Source organism: Trichoderma citrinoviride (assembly GCF_003025115.1).
Source record: "Trichoderma citrinoviride strain TUCIM 6016 unplaced genomic scaffold BBK36scaffold_14, whole genome shotgun sequence".
Classification (NCBI taxonomy): domain Eukaryota; kingdom Fungi; phylum Ascomycota; class Sordariomycetes; order Hypocreales; family Hypocreaceae; genus Trichoderma; species Trichoderma citrinoviride.
Genome location: NW_020194722.1, coordinates 437,563 through 452,611, shown reverse-complemented (window position 1 = coordinate 452,611; position 15,049 = coordinate 437,563). Strand labels below are relative to the sequence as shown.

Sequence of the window (15,049 nt, the reverse complement as noted above, 5' to 3'; positions counted from 1 at the left end):
CCGTACGAGAAGCCGCCGGGGCAAGCCAGACCGGTAAAGTCGGCGAGGGAGCGGCCGTCCAGCACATCCGTCATGTGGACGTCGATGGGCTCGAAGCCGGCGGCCTTGAAGGCGTAAGCCAGCTCGGCATAGCCGTTGACACCCTGCTCTCGGAGAATGGCAACTCGGGGGATCCTTCCAAAGAAGCCAGTGATGGACGAGGTGAGGGGAAGGATGTTCTCGGCTGGTGAGAAGGACAGCTTGTACGTGATGCCGGGATCCGCAGAGTCGGCAATCGTGGAGAATTCAGACTCGGCGCAGGCAGAGTTGTCTCGGAGCTTCTGCATCTCGTACGACGTCTTAGACCACCACTGCTGCATCTCGGTTCGGTCCAGGGTGGCAAACGTCATGCCTGCGTGGCGGATGTTGAGGCTCTGCTTGGAGGTCGACCGGACCACGCCAAACTTGCGGATCAGACCGGGCGGAGGGCCGCAGGTGGCGAAGCATCGCTTAAAGTTCATTTCGTCCTCAGTTCGGATCTGGAAAACGGCGCCAAGCTCTTCGTTGAACATGGCCTCGATGATGTCCTCCGGCTTGCCCGACTTGGAGATGCCGTCCATCATCATGTCGACGCCGCAGCGACCAGCAAACATCATCTCGGCCACGGTGGTGACGAGACCACCGTCGGATCGGTCGTGGTAGGCCAGGACAACACCGCTTCGGTGCAGCTGGGACAGGGCGTCAAAGTAGTCCGTGATGAGGTCAAAGTTCTTCATGTCGGGCGCCTTGTCGCCAACAGCACCAAGCGACTGCGCGAGCGCTGAGCCGCCCATGGCCCTTCGTCCCTCTGCAAGGTCGACAAACATGAGCGACGTCTCGCCCACATCCTCCACCCGACGCAGCTGGGGCGTCCAGGTGCTTCGAATGTCACGGACGGCCGAAAAGGCAGAAATGACCACCGAGACGGGTGCGGTGACGCTCTTTGACTCCTCGCCATCCTTCCACGACGTCTTCATGGAGGTGGAGTCCTTGCCGACGGGGATGCTGACTCGGAGTCTGGTGCACATCTCCATGGCAGCTCGAACGGCTTCGTACAGGGCAGCTCCTTCACCAGCGTGGTTCACGGCCGCCATCCAGTTGGCCGAGAGCTTCACGCGACGCAGATCGCCCGTGACATCGGCAGCACCAATGTTCATCAGACTCTCGGCAATGGCCATTCTGGCTGACGCAGCAGGGTCAATCAGAGCAAGGGTGGGCTTCTCGCCCATGGCCATGGCCTCACCCGTCTTCTGCTTGGTACCGATGTGGAACGACGTAGCTGTCACCGCAACGTCGGCAACCGGTGTCTGCCAGGGTCCAACCATCTGGTCACGCACCGTGAGGCCACCCACGCTTCGGTCGCCAATGGTGATGAGGAAGGATTTGGAACCAACCGCGGGCATCGTGAAGACGCGCTCGACCGCCTTCTTGAACAGCTCGGCGCCGCTCAGATCTCCGTACGCCTTTTTCAGGCTCGCCATGGCGTCGAAGGGAAGCAGGCTGGGCTTCTTGGAGGCGACCTCTCGCTGCAGGAGGCGCTTGGGAGGGAAAAGGGCATCCATGGGGAGGTCAATCGGCCTGGGGTACTCCTTGGACTCTCGGTCTGTGAGCACCAGCCTGGCAGCTCCGTTCTCATCCTTGGAAACAACCGTTCCCACGTCGGAGAATCCGCATCGCTCTCGTCGGCAAATGCTCGTGAAGCGGTTCATGCTGTCGGCGTTGATCAGCAGGACGTATCGCTCCTGAGCCTCGTTGCACCAGATCTCGAGCGGGCTCATGCTTCGGTCCATGCTTTCGACTTGGCGCAGTTCAAAGTTTCCTCCATAGCCAGCGTCCTTGACCACTAGTAACAGTTAGTTGCAATCATAGAAATAATATGTCTTGGAGGGAGCAACTCACGCTCGGGAAGGGCGTTAGACAATCCACCAGCACCAACATCGTGAATCATGGCAATCGGGTTCTGCTCGCCCAAGGCAGTGCAGGTGTTGATGACCATTTGAGCGCGGCGTTCCATCTAAGTCATGATTAGTACCGTGTCAAAGATTCAAATGAACATGTAAGCCAATTACCTCAGGGTTGCCGCGCTGGACGCTGGCAAAGTCAAGGTCCGCATTGCTCTCTCCGCCGGTGCTACTGGAGGCAGCACCGCCACCAAGGCCGATGAGCATCGCGGGACCTCCGAGGACAATCACGTGGGCGCCCTCTCGAACATATCGCTCCTCTTTCAGGGCATGCTGAGGTCGCACGGATCCGAGGCCACCCGCAATCATGATGGGCTTGTGGTAGCCTCGCCAGTTGGCAATGCTTGACAGGTCGGAATCTTCTTGAGACTCCTCAGGAGTCAGGAGAGTTCTGAAGACGCCTGCGAGAGCTGGACGGCCGAATTCGTTGTTGAAGCGGGCACTGCCAATGGGCGCCTCCAGCATAATGTCCAGACTGCTGGCATAGTGGCGAGGTCGGCCAACGTCAGTCTCCCAGGGGGCGTGGTGGTCGGGGATGAGCAGGTCAGAGACCCAGAAGCCGCTCAAGCCAGCCTTTGTCGTGGATCCTCGTCCAACCGCAGCTTCATCTCGGATCTCTCCACCTGAGCCGGTGGCGGCGCCAGGGAATGGACTAGACAAAAGAGTCAGTGTCTAACCCACGAAGTTACGGAAAGAGTGCGCAATTGAGCTCGGTAGAAGATCTGAGTCTCTTTCTCAGGACATAAAGCCAGAAAGTCATCAAGGAAACTTACGAGATGGCAGTGGGGTGGTTGTGAGTCTATTGAGCTTTGTTAGAAACGGGCAAACCAGAGACACCCTGATAGGGATTCATAAAGCTTACCTCAACCTTGGTGAGAATGTGAACGACTTCAGGAATAAGCTTCCATGAGCCAGTAGAATAATCAGGGGCCCAGACGTTGGCCTGTTCACCCTCAAGAACAGCCGCATTGTCACTGTAAGCCGAGACAGTAAAGTCGGGCGTAGTCTTGTGGGTGGTCTTGATCATCTCAAAGAGGCTCTTGTCCTGGGGGACGCCGTCGATGGTCCACGCCGAGTTGAAGACCTTGTGCCGGCAGTGCCTGAATGCAAAAGGTAAGCAACCCACTCGTGAGAGTTATACAAGGATACACTCGTACTCTGAGTTGACCTGGGCAAACATGAAGAGCTCCACGTCGTGAGGCGGGCGCCCCAGCTTGGTGAAGACATCGACGAGGTACTGCATCTCGGACTCGTCGAGGCTCAGGCCCTTGTCGACGTTGTACTCGCGGAGAATGCGCAGCGGGTCCTCCTTGTCGGCAAAGATGTCGACAGCCACCAGCGGCGACGGCGACTTGGATTCGAACATGTGCACCAGCGACGGCGGCTCGGTGCTCCAGAGCTCCGTCATGCGGTCGTGCAGCACATCGCGGAAGGCGGCGTCGTTGCCCTCGGGCAGCTTGTCGAACTGGATGGAGATGCGGCGGCCGCGCTCGATGCGCAGGACGCGCTCGCGCAGGCCGCAGACGTGGGCGATGCTGGTGGCCTTGGAGCTCCAGGGCGAGATGTAGCGAGGCGTGGCGTAGACGGTGAAGGCATTGTCGGGACCGCCGGACGCCAGCCCCCAGCCGCGGACGTCGTGCAGCAGCTCCTCAACCTGCTCGAGGGCGTCGTGGGACGACACCTGCAGGTTCACGTAGTAGATCCATTGGCCCTGGATGTCCTGGACCTTGCAGGGGCTGGTCTTGTCGATGAGCTCGCGCAGCTTCTGGGCGTCGGCCTGCGTGAAGCACGAGCCTCCAACAAGCACCTCGTACGGCATTCTGGCTGACGGCTTCTGCTGCGGCTGAGCAGAATCACTCAATGGCCATGCGATAGACAGAGTAGATGTGGCGAGCGTCTGCACCGGAGGAGTCGATGCAGCTCCCCAAGAAGAAGCAAAAAAGTTGTGATGGAATTCTGCCCCTCTCTTATCTATCGATCGTGGTGGGGAGAAAATATTTTCGGACCGGCAATCGGCCGCCGCTGAAGCCCGGAGATGTTGAGTCAGACGCGAGCAGTACCTCTGGGCTGGCGGCTTATACTGCTGAGACTCAAGTATCTCTTCCTCGTCCACTAACACTTTGTTGGATCGACCGCTAACGATTCCCAAGGTAAGGCCAATGCGTCACAGCCCAGACTATTTAGAGCCGGAGCGTAAAGAGAAAACTTCAGCAAATGAGCTACTTCTGGCTGTTGAATTAGTCGTCGGCTAGCAGTGTCGTCTATCCTGTGGGAAATACTAGATATGAGGCGCTAGCTGGGAGTTGGCCGTGATGAAGCGAGGACGAAGGGATGAAGAGTGAGCGTGTAGATGGCCATCAACGGTGCAGTGCCTTGCATTCCAGCGGCATCACCTTGTTTGCCACTTACATATCCCACTAAATCTTTGGCATTGTGTATGCGAAGATCCAGATCGTATTCGAATTACAGGGGATATATTTGTTGCTCCCCTTTTCCTCTCCATCTTGATATCTGCTGCTCGACGAAGCTACTCTACCTACATGTACTCATTCATCTGCACCAAGCTCCCCCGAGCTCCATCTGCCTCCATGCAGTCGTGTCACCGAACAGACAGTCGAGTTTGGGAGCAGGAAATCGACGAATGGTCACTGCAAATAAGGCAGTCGTACACCCCTCAGTGCATATGCTTGACAAAGATTATCCTGAAAGAAAAGCATTCGCCGCAAGGTTCACAAAGTGTGTCATAAAACGGAGGGTGATAATCTGCACTCCTCATATCCCACCACCGACACCGACTTGAGGTAAGTGGGCTTGTGATTATGAAATGAATAGAGAAAAGGGGAAATAAGCTCTCTTTCCTCTGATGCCATCAAATCATGCCGCATACTGATACTTGGAATCGTGGATAATGCGATGTGGTCATCGTCGGTATCGTAGGGTAGCCGCACAGGGGCAAACTGAAGTTGTCCTGTTCGAAAAGGTATGATATGCCATCAGACTGTACTTAAAGAGCTCAGGCATATCGAATCGTTTGAATATGGAAATGAAGTGAGAAAAGATGCCTTGTATGTGGCTGGCTTTCGAGGGGAATCACTGGATCGTGGGTGGAGGAACAGCTAGGAGAGCGGAGGTATGGCCCCCAAGGGAGGCTATGGCTCGCATCAGAGACCAGGATGCACACAAAACCATGCGCTATTCTCGCTCGTAGCTAGAAATAAGCATACAGTAGCTCTTGGCTCTCCAACTGGATCAACCATCTGCCCCTTTGGTCAATATCGAGGCTATGGGGTGGGCGGAAAGTATTGCAAGGAGGGATCACTGACCTTTCTGTCGTCCAAATGCTGCTATATAGCAGCAGTAGCAGATACAGACTCGCACTGAGTGACAAAGTTAATATGTAAAGCAAATTCTGGGAAGGACGGCACACATAAGATGGCACGAGCGCATAGACGTATGAACGCCTGGGGTCCAGCTGAGATGGATTCACCTCGGTCTCAGCAGGAACCCAATTCAGTGCACACTTACCCATCTTGTGCTTGTCCCACGCCATACTACGTCAAACCAGAGCCAGAACCAGTGATGGACGGCCGATGCCAGCTGGTACTGGGAAGGAAGTGGCCTCATTCACGCGCAGTCCATGCCTACATAGCCAGCTCTTGCTGCTCTTGGTTTCCTTCTCAGGTCTTTTTAGACGCTCCTCTGCAGCTTCTCCAACTTCAACTTTCGGATATCCGGCAGACCCTTTGAGGTTTCGATAACTTCAGCCAAGACTTCTAGTCTGGCACAGGTTGAAACCTGAGCTCCCACGCGCCAGTCGACATTCACTCGGTCTGCACAATCACTGGTGCTCCTCGATTGTTCAATCTCTGATTAAGCTGCAAAGAAGGCCAAAGTCTTCACGATATCTGCTGGCTTTTGGTTGCAACGCTTGGTATCCCCCCCCCCTTTCCACTCGTCTTCCCATCCCTCGCCGAGGTCTGGTCAAGCTCACGTTTCGCCATCAGCATCTTCCATTCCCCAGAACACCACGCAAAACCATTCATCAAAAATCCCAGAACAATCTTTCACTTCGACAACATGGCAGACCAAGGGTACTACGTTGTCTACCGCCTCGAGTTGCAATTCAGCAAGGCAAGCCGCCACTCGGCCATCTACGTTGCCATGGGCTCACAGGGCGTCGGACAACTTCTCCACGTCCGCTGCGCCGTCGGCCAAAGGGGCATGATGTTTGAGAGGCAGTACTTTGTCAGCAATGGGCCCGAGTCTCTCGCGACCTTTGTCCGCAAGACGGTCGTGGGCAGCGTGGCAGCGGAAGACGTGGACCAACTGACGGAAATCTGCTACACTATACCCACTCCGAGCGCGCAGTATATCAATGATGTCTGTCAGTGTGATAATTGGGTTCATGAGGCTTGTATTGCGTTTAGGATGGCGGGTGTTCTTATTTGACTGTCTACGAGATAGGAGACAAGTGATCTTGCGTGCCGCCAGCTATAGCAGAGGATGTTGAGGGAAGTTAGGGAGGGTTGATCTATAATCGCTAAGCTGGCATTCAATTGATATCTGATGTTACTGCTCTCCAGCGTTGACGCTACAAGACATCTCGACCTTGATGCGGAATGGCCATCAACTGCTATGGTGACTCCCTAAAACCCAAACCCCTTTGTCATCGTCACTGCTACAATTTTGAGTGAGCGTTTGATCGTTGTCAGTAGAAGATCATTGACTGGATGCTCAAAATGCAAGCCCAAGCCTGACTTAAACAGTCAAACTCTCAAGCCCACGATGGAGGAGCAGTCGTTCGCCATTCCTCCGAGTAGCATCTATGTCTGCGAACACTGGCTACACAGGACATGAAACAACCGCAAAGCCGACGAGGAGAAGCAACGTGCCTTCTGCATAGTGCTCAGCTATTCAGAGTTGCCTCGCAGATATATGCCAGACAGAAGCGACTGCTGTGTACCATTGCCACGTAAGGCACCTAGCATATGTCTGCTAGCCGTTTTGTGTATCGTCAAGTAGCCCATGGTGCTGTGATTCTCAGCGTCCAGCTTCTCAATTCTAGTGAACTGTGGTATGCCATGGCTTTCCAAAGTAAGAGATCCAATTCAGAGAGGAAATAGCAGAGGGCAAAGTGCGTGAATTGAAACGAGAAGAAGCCCCTTGGCTGTGTATAAAGCCTGCGATATGGACGCCAAAGGATCGTGATGTCGCCAACGAGCTCAACACATCTTTTTAAGACACATCTAGCAGCCCTCTGAATACAATTAGAACGATTATAGATCTGAAAATGCCTCGACACCGCGCCTCCGCAGAGGACTCCGACTCTGAGCGTCGAGGGCCCTTCACTCGACGCGGACGAGAGATTCGCGAAGGCCTCATGACAAAGAACATTGACAGACAGGTGCTCAGGGCTCTCGACCGCACCTTTTGCATCGGCTTCCAATGCTTCACCCTCTACGACGCTATCGACAGCCCTGACTTCAATGCCGCGAACGGAGTCCCGGGTTACACGATCGTGGAGACGGCCGAGGCGTCCGCAAGGGAGCGGAATCTGTCTCTGCGCCAGAAGAGGGCCCTCTTCACGCTCATGGGCTGGTGGTTTGAGTGCATCAGCTGCAGGAGGTACAAGTCGGCCATGGACTTTGAGGGCACGGCGTACATGCTTTGGGGATCTGGGGACCCGGTTCGGCCGTACTTGCGGAGCGGGCCTTGCACTGCTTGCGATGAGGCGAGGAACAGGGCGGGTCGGTCATCGCGTCGTCGGTGAGATGTTTGTGCTGAAACGTATCTAGAGAAAGGTTAGCTAAGGAAATGAAAGTGATTCGGAGATGGTTGGTTTGGAACTCAGTGATCATGATTGGAAAGCCTTTTTCGATAGGAGATAGCTGAATCAAGGGCGTCGATAGAGGATCGATGAAGAGAACACTGGTGCTAATTTCCACCTCCTTGTTTCTCAAATATCGTCCCGAATCTTGCGGCAAAGTGATGTTTTTGGAGTGTGCAGTTGTTCCGTAAAGTCTTTGCAGTCGAAGGCTAACGAGAGCGACAGTTGGTAGGATGGCTGGGGACCACCGATCAGCTGCCGCCAGTGATGGAGTACCTTGTTCGTAGCAAGAACAAGCCCTGACTCTTTTCTTCTCAAGAATTCTTCGCAAATTGTATCCCTCCTTTGTCTTCTACTTTGTTTTGTGCTGACAGTTCTCAGTCGACCGTTGTGGTGCAGTTGCGGTCGTGCGAGTGGGCATCGGTATCACTGGACACATCTACTCATTACACCGTTATAGCACCGGCGAGGCGCGAACTATCAAGCTTATCCTAACGGAGAAATTGACAACGGTAACAAGTTTCTTTCATTTTTCCCTTCATATCCTGGAAAGAGCCTCTAGAAGCACTCAGAAGCAAATTGTTTCGCATCCCGAGTACGCACCATGCCATGAAAGGATGGCAGAGAGAAGAGAATGATTCAGGGGCTTCGGAGGCCCGACAACGATACCAGCTCGTCCGACTGACGCTGATATCCTTCAAGGACTATCACTACGTTGTTTTTATTGGTGCTTCTACAGTAGCAATCGAAGTCGAAGCTGAACCACACCTTACACCTGTTTAGGGTCTATCCAAGAAGGTTCATGTTGTGCTATGCTCGACCCCTTGCAGGCACTTGTTCTCGCTATGCTCAAGCCACTGAAGCGGCAAGACGCTATTCGGGTATTCCCTGCTGTGAATGCAATAGACCGGTCTCGAAGATGCCGTGATGGTTGCTGGGGATATTTTTGGTGGTGATGGCAAAGCGAGCTGAACGCTTGTCGCGAGATTGCTCCTTTTATCTGCCGTTGCCACCGACGCATCGAAGTAGATGCTAGTTCCAATAGATAAGGCACATGAAGAATGCTACGCACCTCGATGGTACCGAACAATGCTTCGATGATACATCATGTTGCGTTAGTCTTAGCAGCTTCTGGAATCCAGGCCCTGGGGGCTATATTTGGCAGCGCGGGATGCTCTGCAGCCTCAGGTGGGAGACAGACTCAAAGGGAGATGGTGGCTTGTGAGATGTTTCCGCGTGTGTCCAAGACATGGGCCTCGGCTGATGCAAAAAAGGGCTGAAGGATGGATGGCAGTCTGTGCGGGATGGGCTGTGGTTCGTAGCACAGAAAACTGACTACCGGCGTCGTGCAGATGGTGGAAATTGGGTGAATTTGGCTGTTGAGCCTCGGTGTCCTCGGTCTGCCGTAGAGCTCGGGTTGCCGGTGACACAGCCAAGATGAAGCCTCCATCGTACGCTCCGTATCGAGGTGTATGTGGCTTGCGGAGGCAAATTCGATTCCGAATGTGGGCTCTTGTCGCTTGAAAGAAGCATCTCGACATGCTTGTTTGCCCCTGCACGTCCGACTCGTGTTTAATCTGGACCTGCTTTTGGCTTGCATGGGTGTTCTGATGCCAAGCGCTTGTGCCTCTACCGGCATCGCGGTCATCTCCACCTCGCATCACCGCATAAAGCAGCACAGCGGCTGCAGAGGGAGCAAGCCGCTGTCAGGCACCCGCTGCTGGAGCGCGGATGGCGCCGATTTGGGGGCCAGGGTCCAGCTCTATCAGGGCTATTGAACGGCCTGGCCTGGTCCCTGCAGGCTGCCATCCGTCAACTGTTCATATCCAGCTTGCGCACGTTCTCTCTCTCCTTGTCCCAACCCTGTCCTCTACTCCTCGCCAAGACCACACACCATCATTGGACCCCTGCGCTGTCATGAGATGAGCACGCGCAGAGTGAGATCGGGCTTGCGCTGCTCCGGCTTCCAGCTCGCTCAGACTGCTGAGGAACACCGCCGTCCACGTCGTACCGACGGCTATGCTTCCAATATTACCAGCATCAGCGAGCCGTGTCTCCACTCGACCAGCAGCAAGAGCAAAAGTGCTGAGCTAGAGGCGAAGAAGATGAGGATATCGAAAGAATGGCAGAGATGGGGACCCTTGGAGCTGCGAGTATTGGCAGCGCGATGGCTGCTTCTCGCCATTCACCGGCTGGGCATCCTGGCCCAATCTTCTGTCGTCCCGGAGTCCGGGAAGAAAGCACTTGGCGGTGGACTCAGCCAGAGAGGAGAGCCAAGCCTTTAAGAAGAGCGAGACTTCCCTGCCTTTGCTTGGTGTCCACCATCATCTACTCACCCAGCATCGTTGGCACTCGCAGCAATGGGACTGGCCGCGCTGCTCCTCACGGCCTTTGTAGGCCTGGCCAAGGGCCTCGCCTCGACTGATACCATCACCTGGGGCGGTGACAACTCCAGAGCTGGATACCAGACGTAATGCCCCCCTTCATATGCGGCAACTGCTTCCTAGTGGCTAACGTTGAACAGGAACCACAACATGGACCCTTCTGTCGTTGGGAGCTCCTCGTTTGGCCAGTTGTTCCAGACCAAGCTTCCCGGCTTCTATGCCGACGCTGCCGAGCAAATCTTCTCCCAGCCTCTCGTCTATACGCCCAGCAGCGGCACAAAGCAATATGTCTATGTGGCCACCACGCAGAACAACGTATACAAGCTCGATGCGAAGTCTGGCGAGATCCTGGCGTCGAGAAGCCTTCACATCCCCTTCCTGGCTGCAGACCTCGATGGGTGTGTTGACATCAACCCGGCCATTGGAATCACCGCCACCGGTGTGATTGACCCTGATACCGACATTCTGTACTACACCTCCAAGACGTATGTCGATCAGAGCAAGCTGGGCATACCGCAGGGCCGCGATGCTGGCCGATACTTTATCCACGCCCTGGACGTTAATGATCTGAGCGAGAAGCCCAACTTCCCCGTCCCCATAGATGGAGTCATTGCCCGCAATAATGATGTGCGCATGTTCACTGGTGGAATTCACCTCCAGCGAACCGCACTGCTTCACACTGGCCAATATATCTATGCCGGATTCGCTTCTCACTGCGTGCAGTATAACTTCACGGGCTGGATCATCGGCTGGGACAAGGACACTGGGAAGATAGTCGAGCACTACGCCATGGAGGGCAAAGGCGTTCCCAACGATATCAAGGGCGCTGGTCTTTGGATGTCTGGCGGAGGCATTGCTTCTGACGATGCTGGTTCGATCTGGTACGCTACTGGCAACGGCTACGCGTCTCAGCTGGCCAATGTGCCCGTCAAGGGCTTCAACCCGCCCACTTCCCTGGAAGAGGCTGCCGTGCATATGACAATCAACGACGACGGCTCTCTGAATCTAGTCGATTTCTTCATGCCCTGGGAGAAGCAGGCCTTGGACGGTGCCGACAAGGACCTCGGAACGAGCCCTCTCGAGATCCTTCCGAGCGAATTTGCTTGCGGAGACATGAAGCGCATTGGCGTTGTCACTGGGAAAAGCGGCAAAACCTATTGGCTCAACCTGGATAACCTGGGCGGATATAGAAACGGGCCCAACAATCTGGATGATGCTATTCAGACCTACCAGAACGACAACTCCGTCTACGCGGGTGCTGGCGTCTACCCCCTCGAAGGCGGATACATCTACATCAACGTCATCCAGCACCCTTCCAACGTCTTTAAGTTTTCTTGTACCGACGGCGTTCCATCGTTTACCAAAGTTGCTACGACTCCCGAGACGAATGCGTATATTCTCGGGGTCAGCCACGGGACTACCACATCCCTCAACGGGCAGCCCGGCACTGGTCTTCTGTGGGTGACCGATGTCCAGGGCTTGAATCTGCGTATCTACGACGCCGTCCCCAAGAATGGCGTGCTCAACATGATCAACTCGTTCAACATTCCTGGCGTCATGAAGTTCACCCGGCCCGTCTTTGGAGACGGCATCGTGTACGTTGGCACTAACCAGGGACAATTCTATGGGTTTGGCTCGCCTGTCAAGTCACCCCTCAACTGCACTTCACCAGTTGCCTTTGGAAGTGTAAACCTCAAAACGTCCAGCGAATCTCGAAAAGTTGAATGCACGGCTCTGATTGATGTGAGCGTTACCGGCATCGCGCTGGACTCGACTAGGGACTACAGCATCTCTGGCGTCCCTACTACGCCTCTCGAGCTGGCAGAGGGCGAGTCTTTTACCATCCAGGCCAAGTTTGCGCCTACCGCTGTTGGGCTCATTTCAAATGACATCGTCGTCAACACGACAAACAGTGTTACTGGCTTCAGCTCCAATACTCACGCTCGGCTGACCGGAACCGGTCAAAGCCCTGGCCCTTTGTTGTCTGTGGCTCCGACGACGATTACCTTCCAGGGTGTCGTTACCGGAGAGAACCCCGACGGCGTCACGGAAACTCTGATTCTCAACAATCTGGGAAACGGGCCTCTTACGATTCAGAGCATACTGTATTCATCCGCCAGTGCGCATGGCCCTTGGGAAACATGGAATGGTCCAGGCGATCTGACAGTCGGCAAGTTCACCTTTCAGAAACTCCCATCTTCTCTCGGTCCACAGGACAGCAAGGCTATCCAAGTCAAGTTTGATGGCTCTAGAAGTGGCACCTTTTCTGCCTTTGTCACCTTTGTCTCCAATGGCGGCAACCAGACGGTGTCCATTGCGGGCTCTTCCGGGCCTGCTGCCGTCGCACTGCTCGAGTTCCAGCGCCCCGATGGATCTGGCTGGGCAAAGTATGTCAACGGCACTCCTTTTACATTTGGCAATGTGACGGAAAACAACGGTCGTTCTCTCAAGTTCCGCATTACCAACGCCGCAGCTGAGGGAGGTGTCAACCTGTCTCTCACCGTTTCCAAGCCGCCTTTTGGTGCGACCGGTCTCGTCAGAGCCATTAACCAGGTTGATCTCGCAGAGGGCACCTCTTTGGCTCCAGGAGAGAGTGCGAATGCTACCCTCACCTGTACCGTTCCCAAGTCCCAGTGGAACGTCGACCCTTACAACGGCACCGCGCAGTGGACCTTGAACACGAACGATCCGAAGCTCGGAAAGCAGTTTGTTCAGTTCTTCTGCCAGGCCGTGGCAGAGCAGGCTCCTCCTCTGCTACCAAACAGTGACCAGGGGCGTTATCGATACGTCGGATGCTTCAAGGAGGACAACCCTGGCCGCCAGCTCTCCAATCAGCTGTACGGAGCGGAGGAGAGCACCAATGCCATGTGCATCTCTGCGTGTGCCGAGAAAAACTATGCCTACTGCGGTACTCAGTACCATACCGAGTGCTGGGGCGGCAACACCATTCCCAACCTCCAGGTAGACGACGCCAACTGCAACTACTACTGCGGCGGAGACATCAACGAGGTGTGTGGTGGAAATGGCGACGGCACTGCGGCCTACATTTCACTGTTTGCTGATTCTCTGCGCCCCGGTGATGGATCCCATCCTCCTCCCCCATCTGGTGGCCCTGTTGTTAATCCTGGGGTTGATGGTTATGCCAGCATTGGATGCTATACCGAAGCCACTGACGCGCGTGCTCTTCCCAACGGCGCGGAGACCGATGAGCACACCGTGGCGGAGTGTGTCGGGGCCTGCAAAGCCAGCCACTACATCTATGCGGGCATCGAATATGGTGGAGAGGTAAGTCGTAACCGCCCATTCCTCCAGCTGGTAAGAGTTGCTGACTTTTGTTGCAGTGCTGGTGTGGCGACTCCTTCAACGAGGGCTCGGTTCCTGCTCCCATCGCGGAGTGCGGAATGACTTGCAATGACAACTCGACTGAATACTGCGGTGGTCCAGACCGTCTCAACGCCTACAAGCTTGACATCACCATCGTGTCTACGACAACCTCTACCACCGTTGGTACAGTCACTGCGACTACCTCTCCGTATGAAAGTACGACGTTGGTTGCTACCACTACGGCACTCGATGCCACCACGACCACTGCGCCCACGACCGTTCCTACCAGCAGCCCAGCTCCTACCGGCCCTGTCGTCAACCCCGGACAGGATGGATACTCAAGCGTTGGATGCTACACTGAAGCCACGGACGCGCGAGCCCTCGCCAACTTCATCGAGACAGGCAACAAAACGGTTGGCGACTGCCTGGAGGCATGCAGCGCGGATGGCTATCTCTATGCCGGCCTCGAGTACGGCGGAGAGTGCTGGTGTGGTGATTTGCTCGGCAAGGGATCTACCCGCGCACCGATCGAGGACTGCAGCATGACTTGCAATGACAACTCGACCGAGTTCTGCGGTGGCCCGAACCGACTCAACGTTTACAACCTTGCTAAGCTGCCCACGCCCACGAGTACGGTGCCTCCAACTGCAACTTCTACTACCTCTGCTCCGACGCCGACTGGCCCAGCCATCAAGAAGTATGTCAGGGACTACAGCTTTCAGGGGTGCTGGGAGGAGCCGCTCGATGCCCGGGCTATCATTGAGCAGATGTACGCGGACGATTCGATGTCGCTCGAGTCTTGCGCTGATTTCTGCAGGGGGTATACTTACTTTGGCACCGAGTACGGCCGAGAGTGCTACTGTGGCAATGTTCTGGAAGAGGGCAGCCAGAAGGCAGCTAATCAGGATGACTGCTCGTTCCCCTGTGCCGGTAACGACAAGGAATTCTGCGGCGCTGGATCCAGGCTCGAGCTGTACAAGATTCATTCCAACTTCACGACCTCTTCTGCGCCGTCCAGCACGGCGACAAGTCCTGTCGAAACCACCACGTCGCAGCCTTCAGCATCGCCCACACCTACGGGGCCCGTCATCTGGCAGGGCAACGAGAATTTTACCTACTACGGGTGCCTGTCGGAGCCTTCAGCGGGCAAGCTGATGGACAACCAGGTCTACAACAACGACACCGCCATGACGCCCCAGGTGTGCTTGTCTCACTGCGTAGAGTACAAGTACGCCGGCGTTGAGTATGGCCAGGAGTGCTGGTGCGGCGATTCGGTGGATCTTGCCGGCTGGGAGGATGCCGTGCCGGGCAGGAACGTGACGAGTTCCGAGTGCAATGTTGTGTGTCCTGGGAATTCCACGGAGTATTGTGGTGCTGGGAATAGGTTGCAGCTGTATGTCAAGAAGTCGGCTTTGCTGATTCGGTAGGTGGTGGTTATAAGGGCAATTTAGGTATATAAAAGGGGTGAGGCATTTGGTTATGGAATAGTAGCTTTTAATATGGGCAATATTGGGCGGATGGATCTGATAGAGTCG

General features: G+C 55.2%; 4 protein-coding genes across 4 annotated transcripts in view; 3 read left to right on the top strand and 1 right to left on the bottom strand.

Moving 5' to 3' along the window:
* The window catches only part of BBK36DRAFT_1182952 (phosphoribosylformylglycinamidin), a gene marked incomplete at both ends in the record, with an annotated part of 4,439 nt that extends 641 nt beyond the window's left edge, over positions 1-3,798 (bottom strand). The window contains 6 exons of the mRNA XM_024896331.1: positions 66-1,861; positions 1,918-2,032; positions 2,088-2,631; positions 2,753-2,778; positions 2,842-3,079; positions 3,137-3,798. Coding sequence (XP_024746448.1) covers positions 66-1,861; positions 1,918-2,032; positions 2,088-2,631; positions 2,753-2,778; positions 2,842-3,079; positions 3,137-3,798 — 3,381 coding nt within the window. The remainder of the gene's footprint in view (positions 1-65; positions 1,862-1,917; positions 2,033-2,087; positions 2,632-2,752; positions 2,779-2,841; positions 3,080-3,136) is intronic.
* A 2,099-nt stretch (positions 3,799-5,897) lies between these two features.
* On the top strand, positions 5,898-6,428 carry BBK36DRAFT_1127181 (hypothetical protein; the record flags this gene model as incomplete). Its single annotated transcript, XM_024891469.1, has 1 exon — positions 5,898-6,428. A coding segment is annotated over one exon (531 nt), but the record flags the coding sequence as incomplete, so codon positions are not given.
* An 841-nt stretch (positions 6,429-7,269) lies between these two features.
* On the top strand, positions 7,270-8,444 carry BBK36DRAFT_1171928 (hypothetical protein; the record flags this gene model as incomplete). The annotated part of the gene is made up of 2 exons (XM_024895647.1): positions 7,270-7,637; positions 8,372-8,444. The coding sequence occupies 2 exons, from the start codon at positions 7,270-7,272 to the stop codon at positions 8,442-8,444; spliced, it is 441 nt and encodes a 146-aa protein (XP_024746446.1).
* A 1,722-nt stretch (positions 8,445-10,166) lies between these two features.
* On the top strand, positions 10,167-14,941 carry BBK36DRAFT_1127510 (WSC-domain-containing protein; the record flags this gene model as incomplete). Its single annotated transcript, XM_024891513.1, has 4 exons — positions 10,167-10,276; positions 10,331-13,475; positions 13,532-14,548; positions 14,612-14,941. The coding sequence occupies 4 exons, from the start codon at positions 10,167-10,169 to the stop codon at positions 14,939-14,941; spliced, it is 4,602 nt and encodes a 1,533-aa protein (XP_024746445.1).
* Positions 14,942-15,049: the final 108 nt, after the last annotated feature.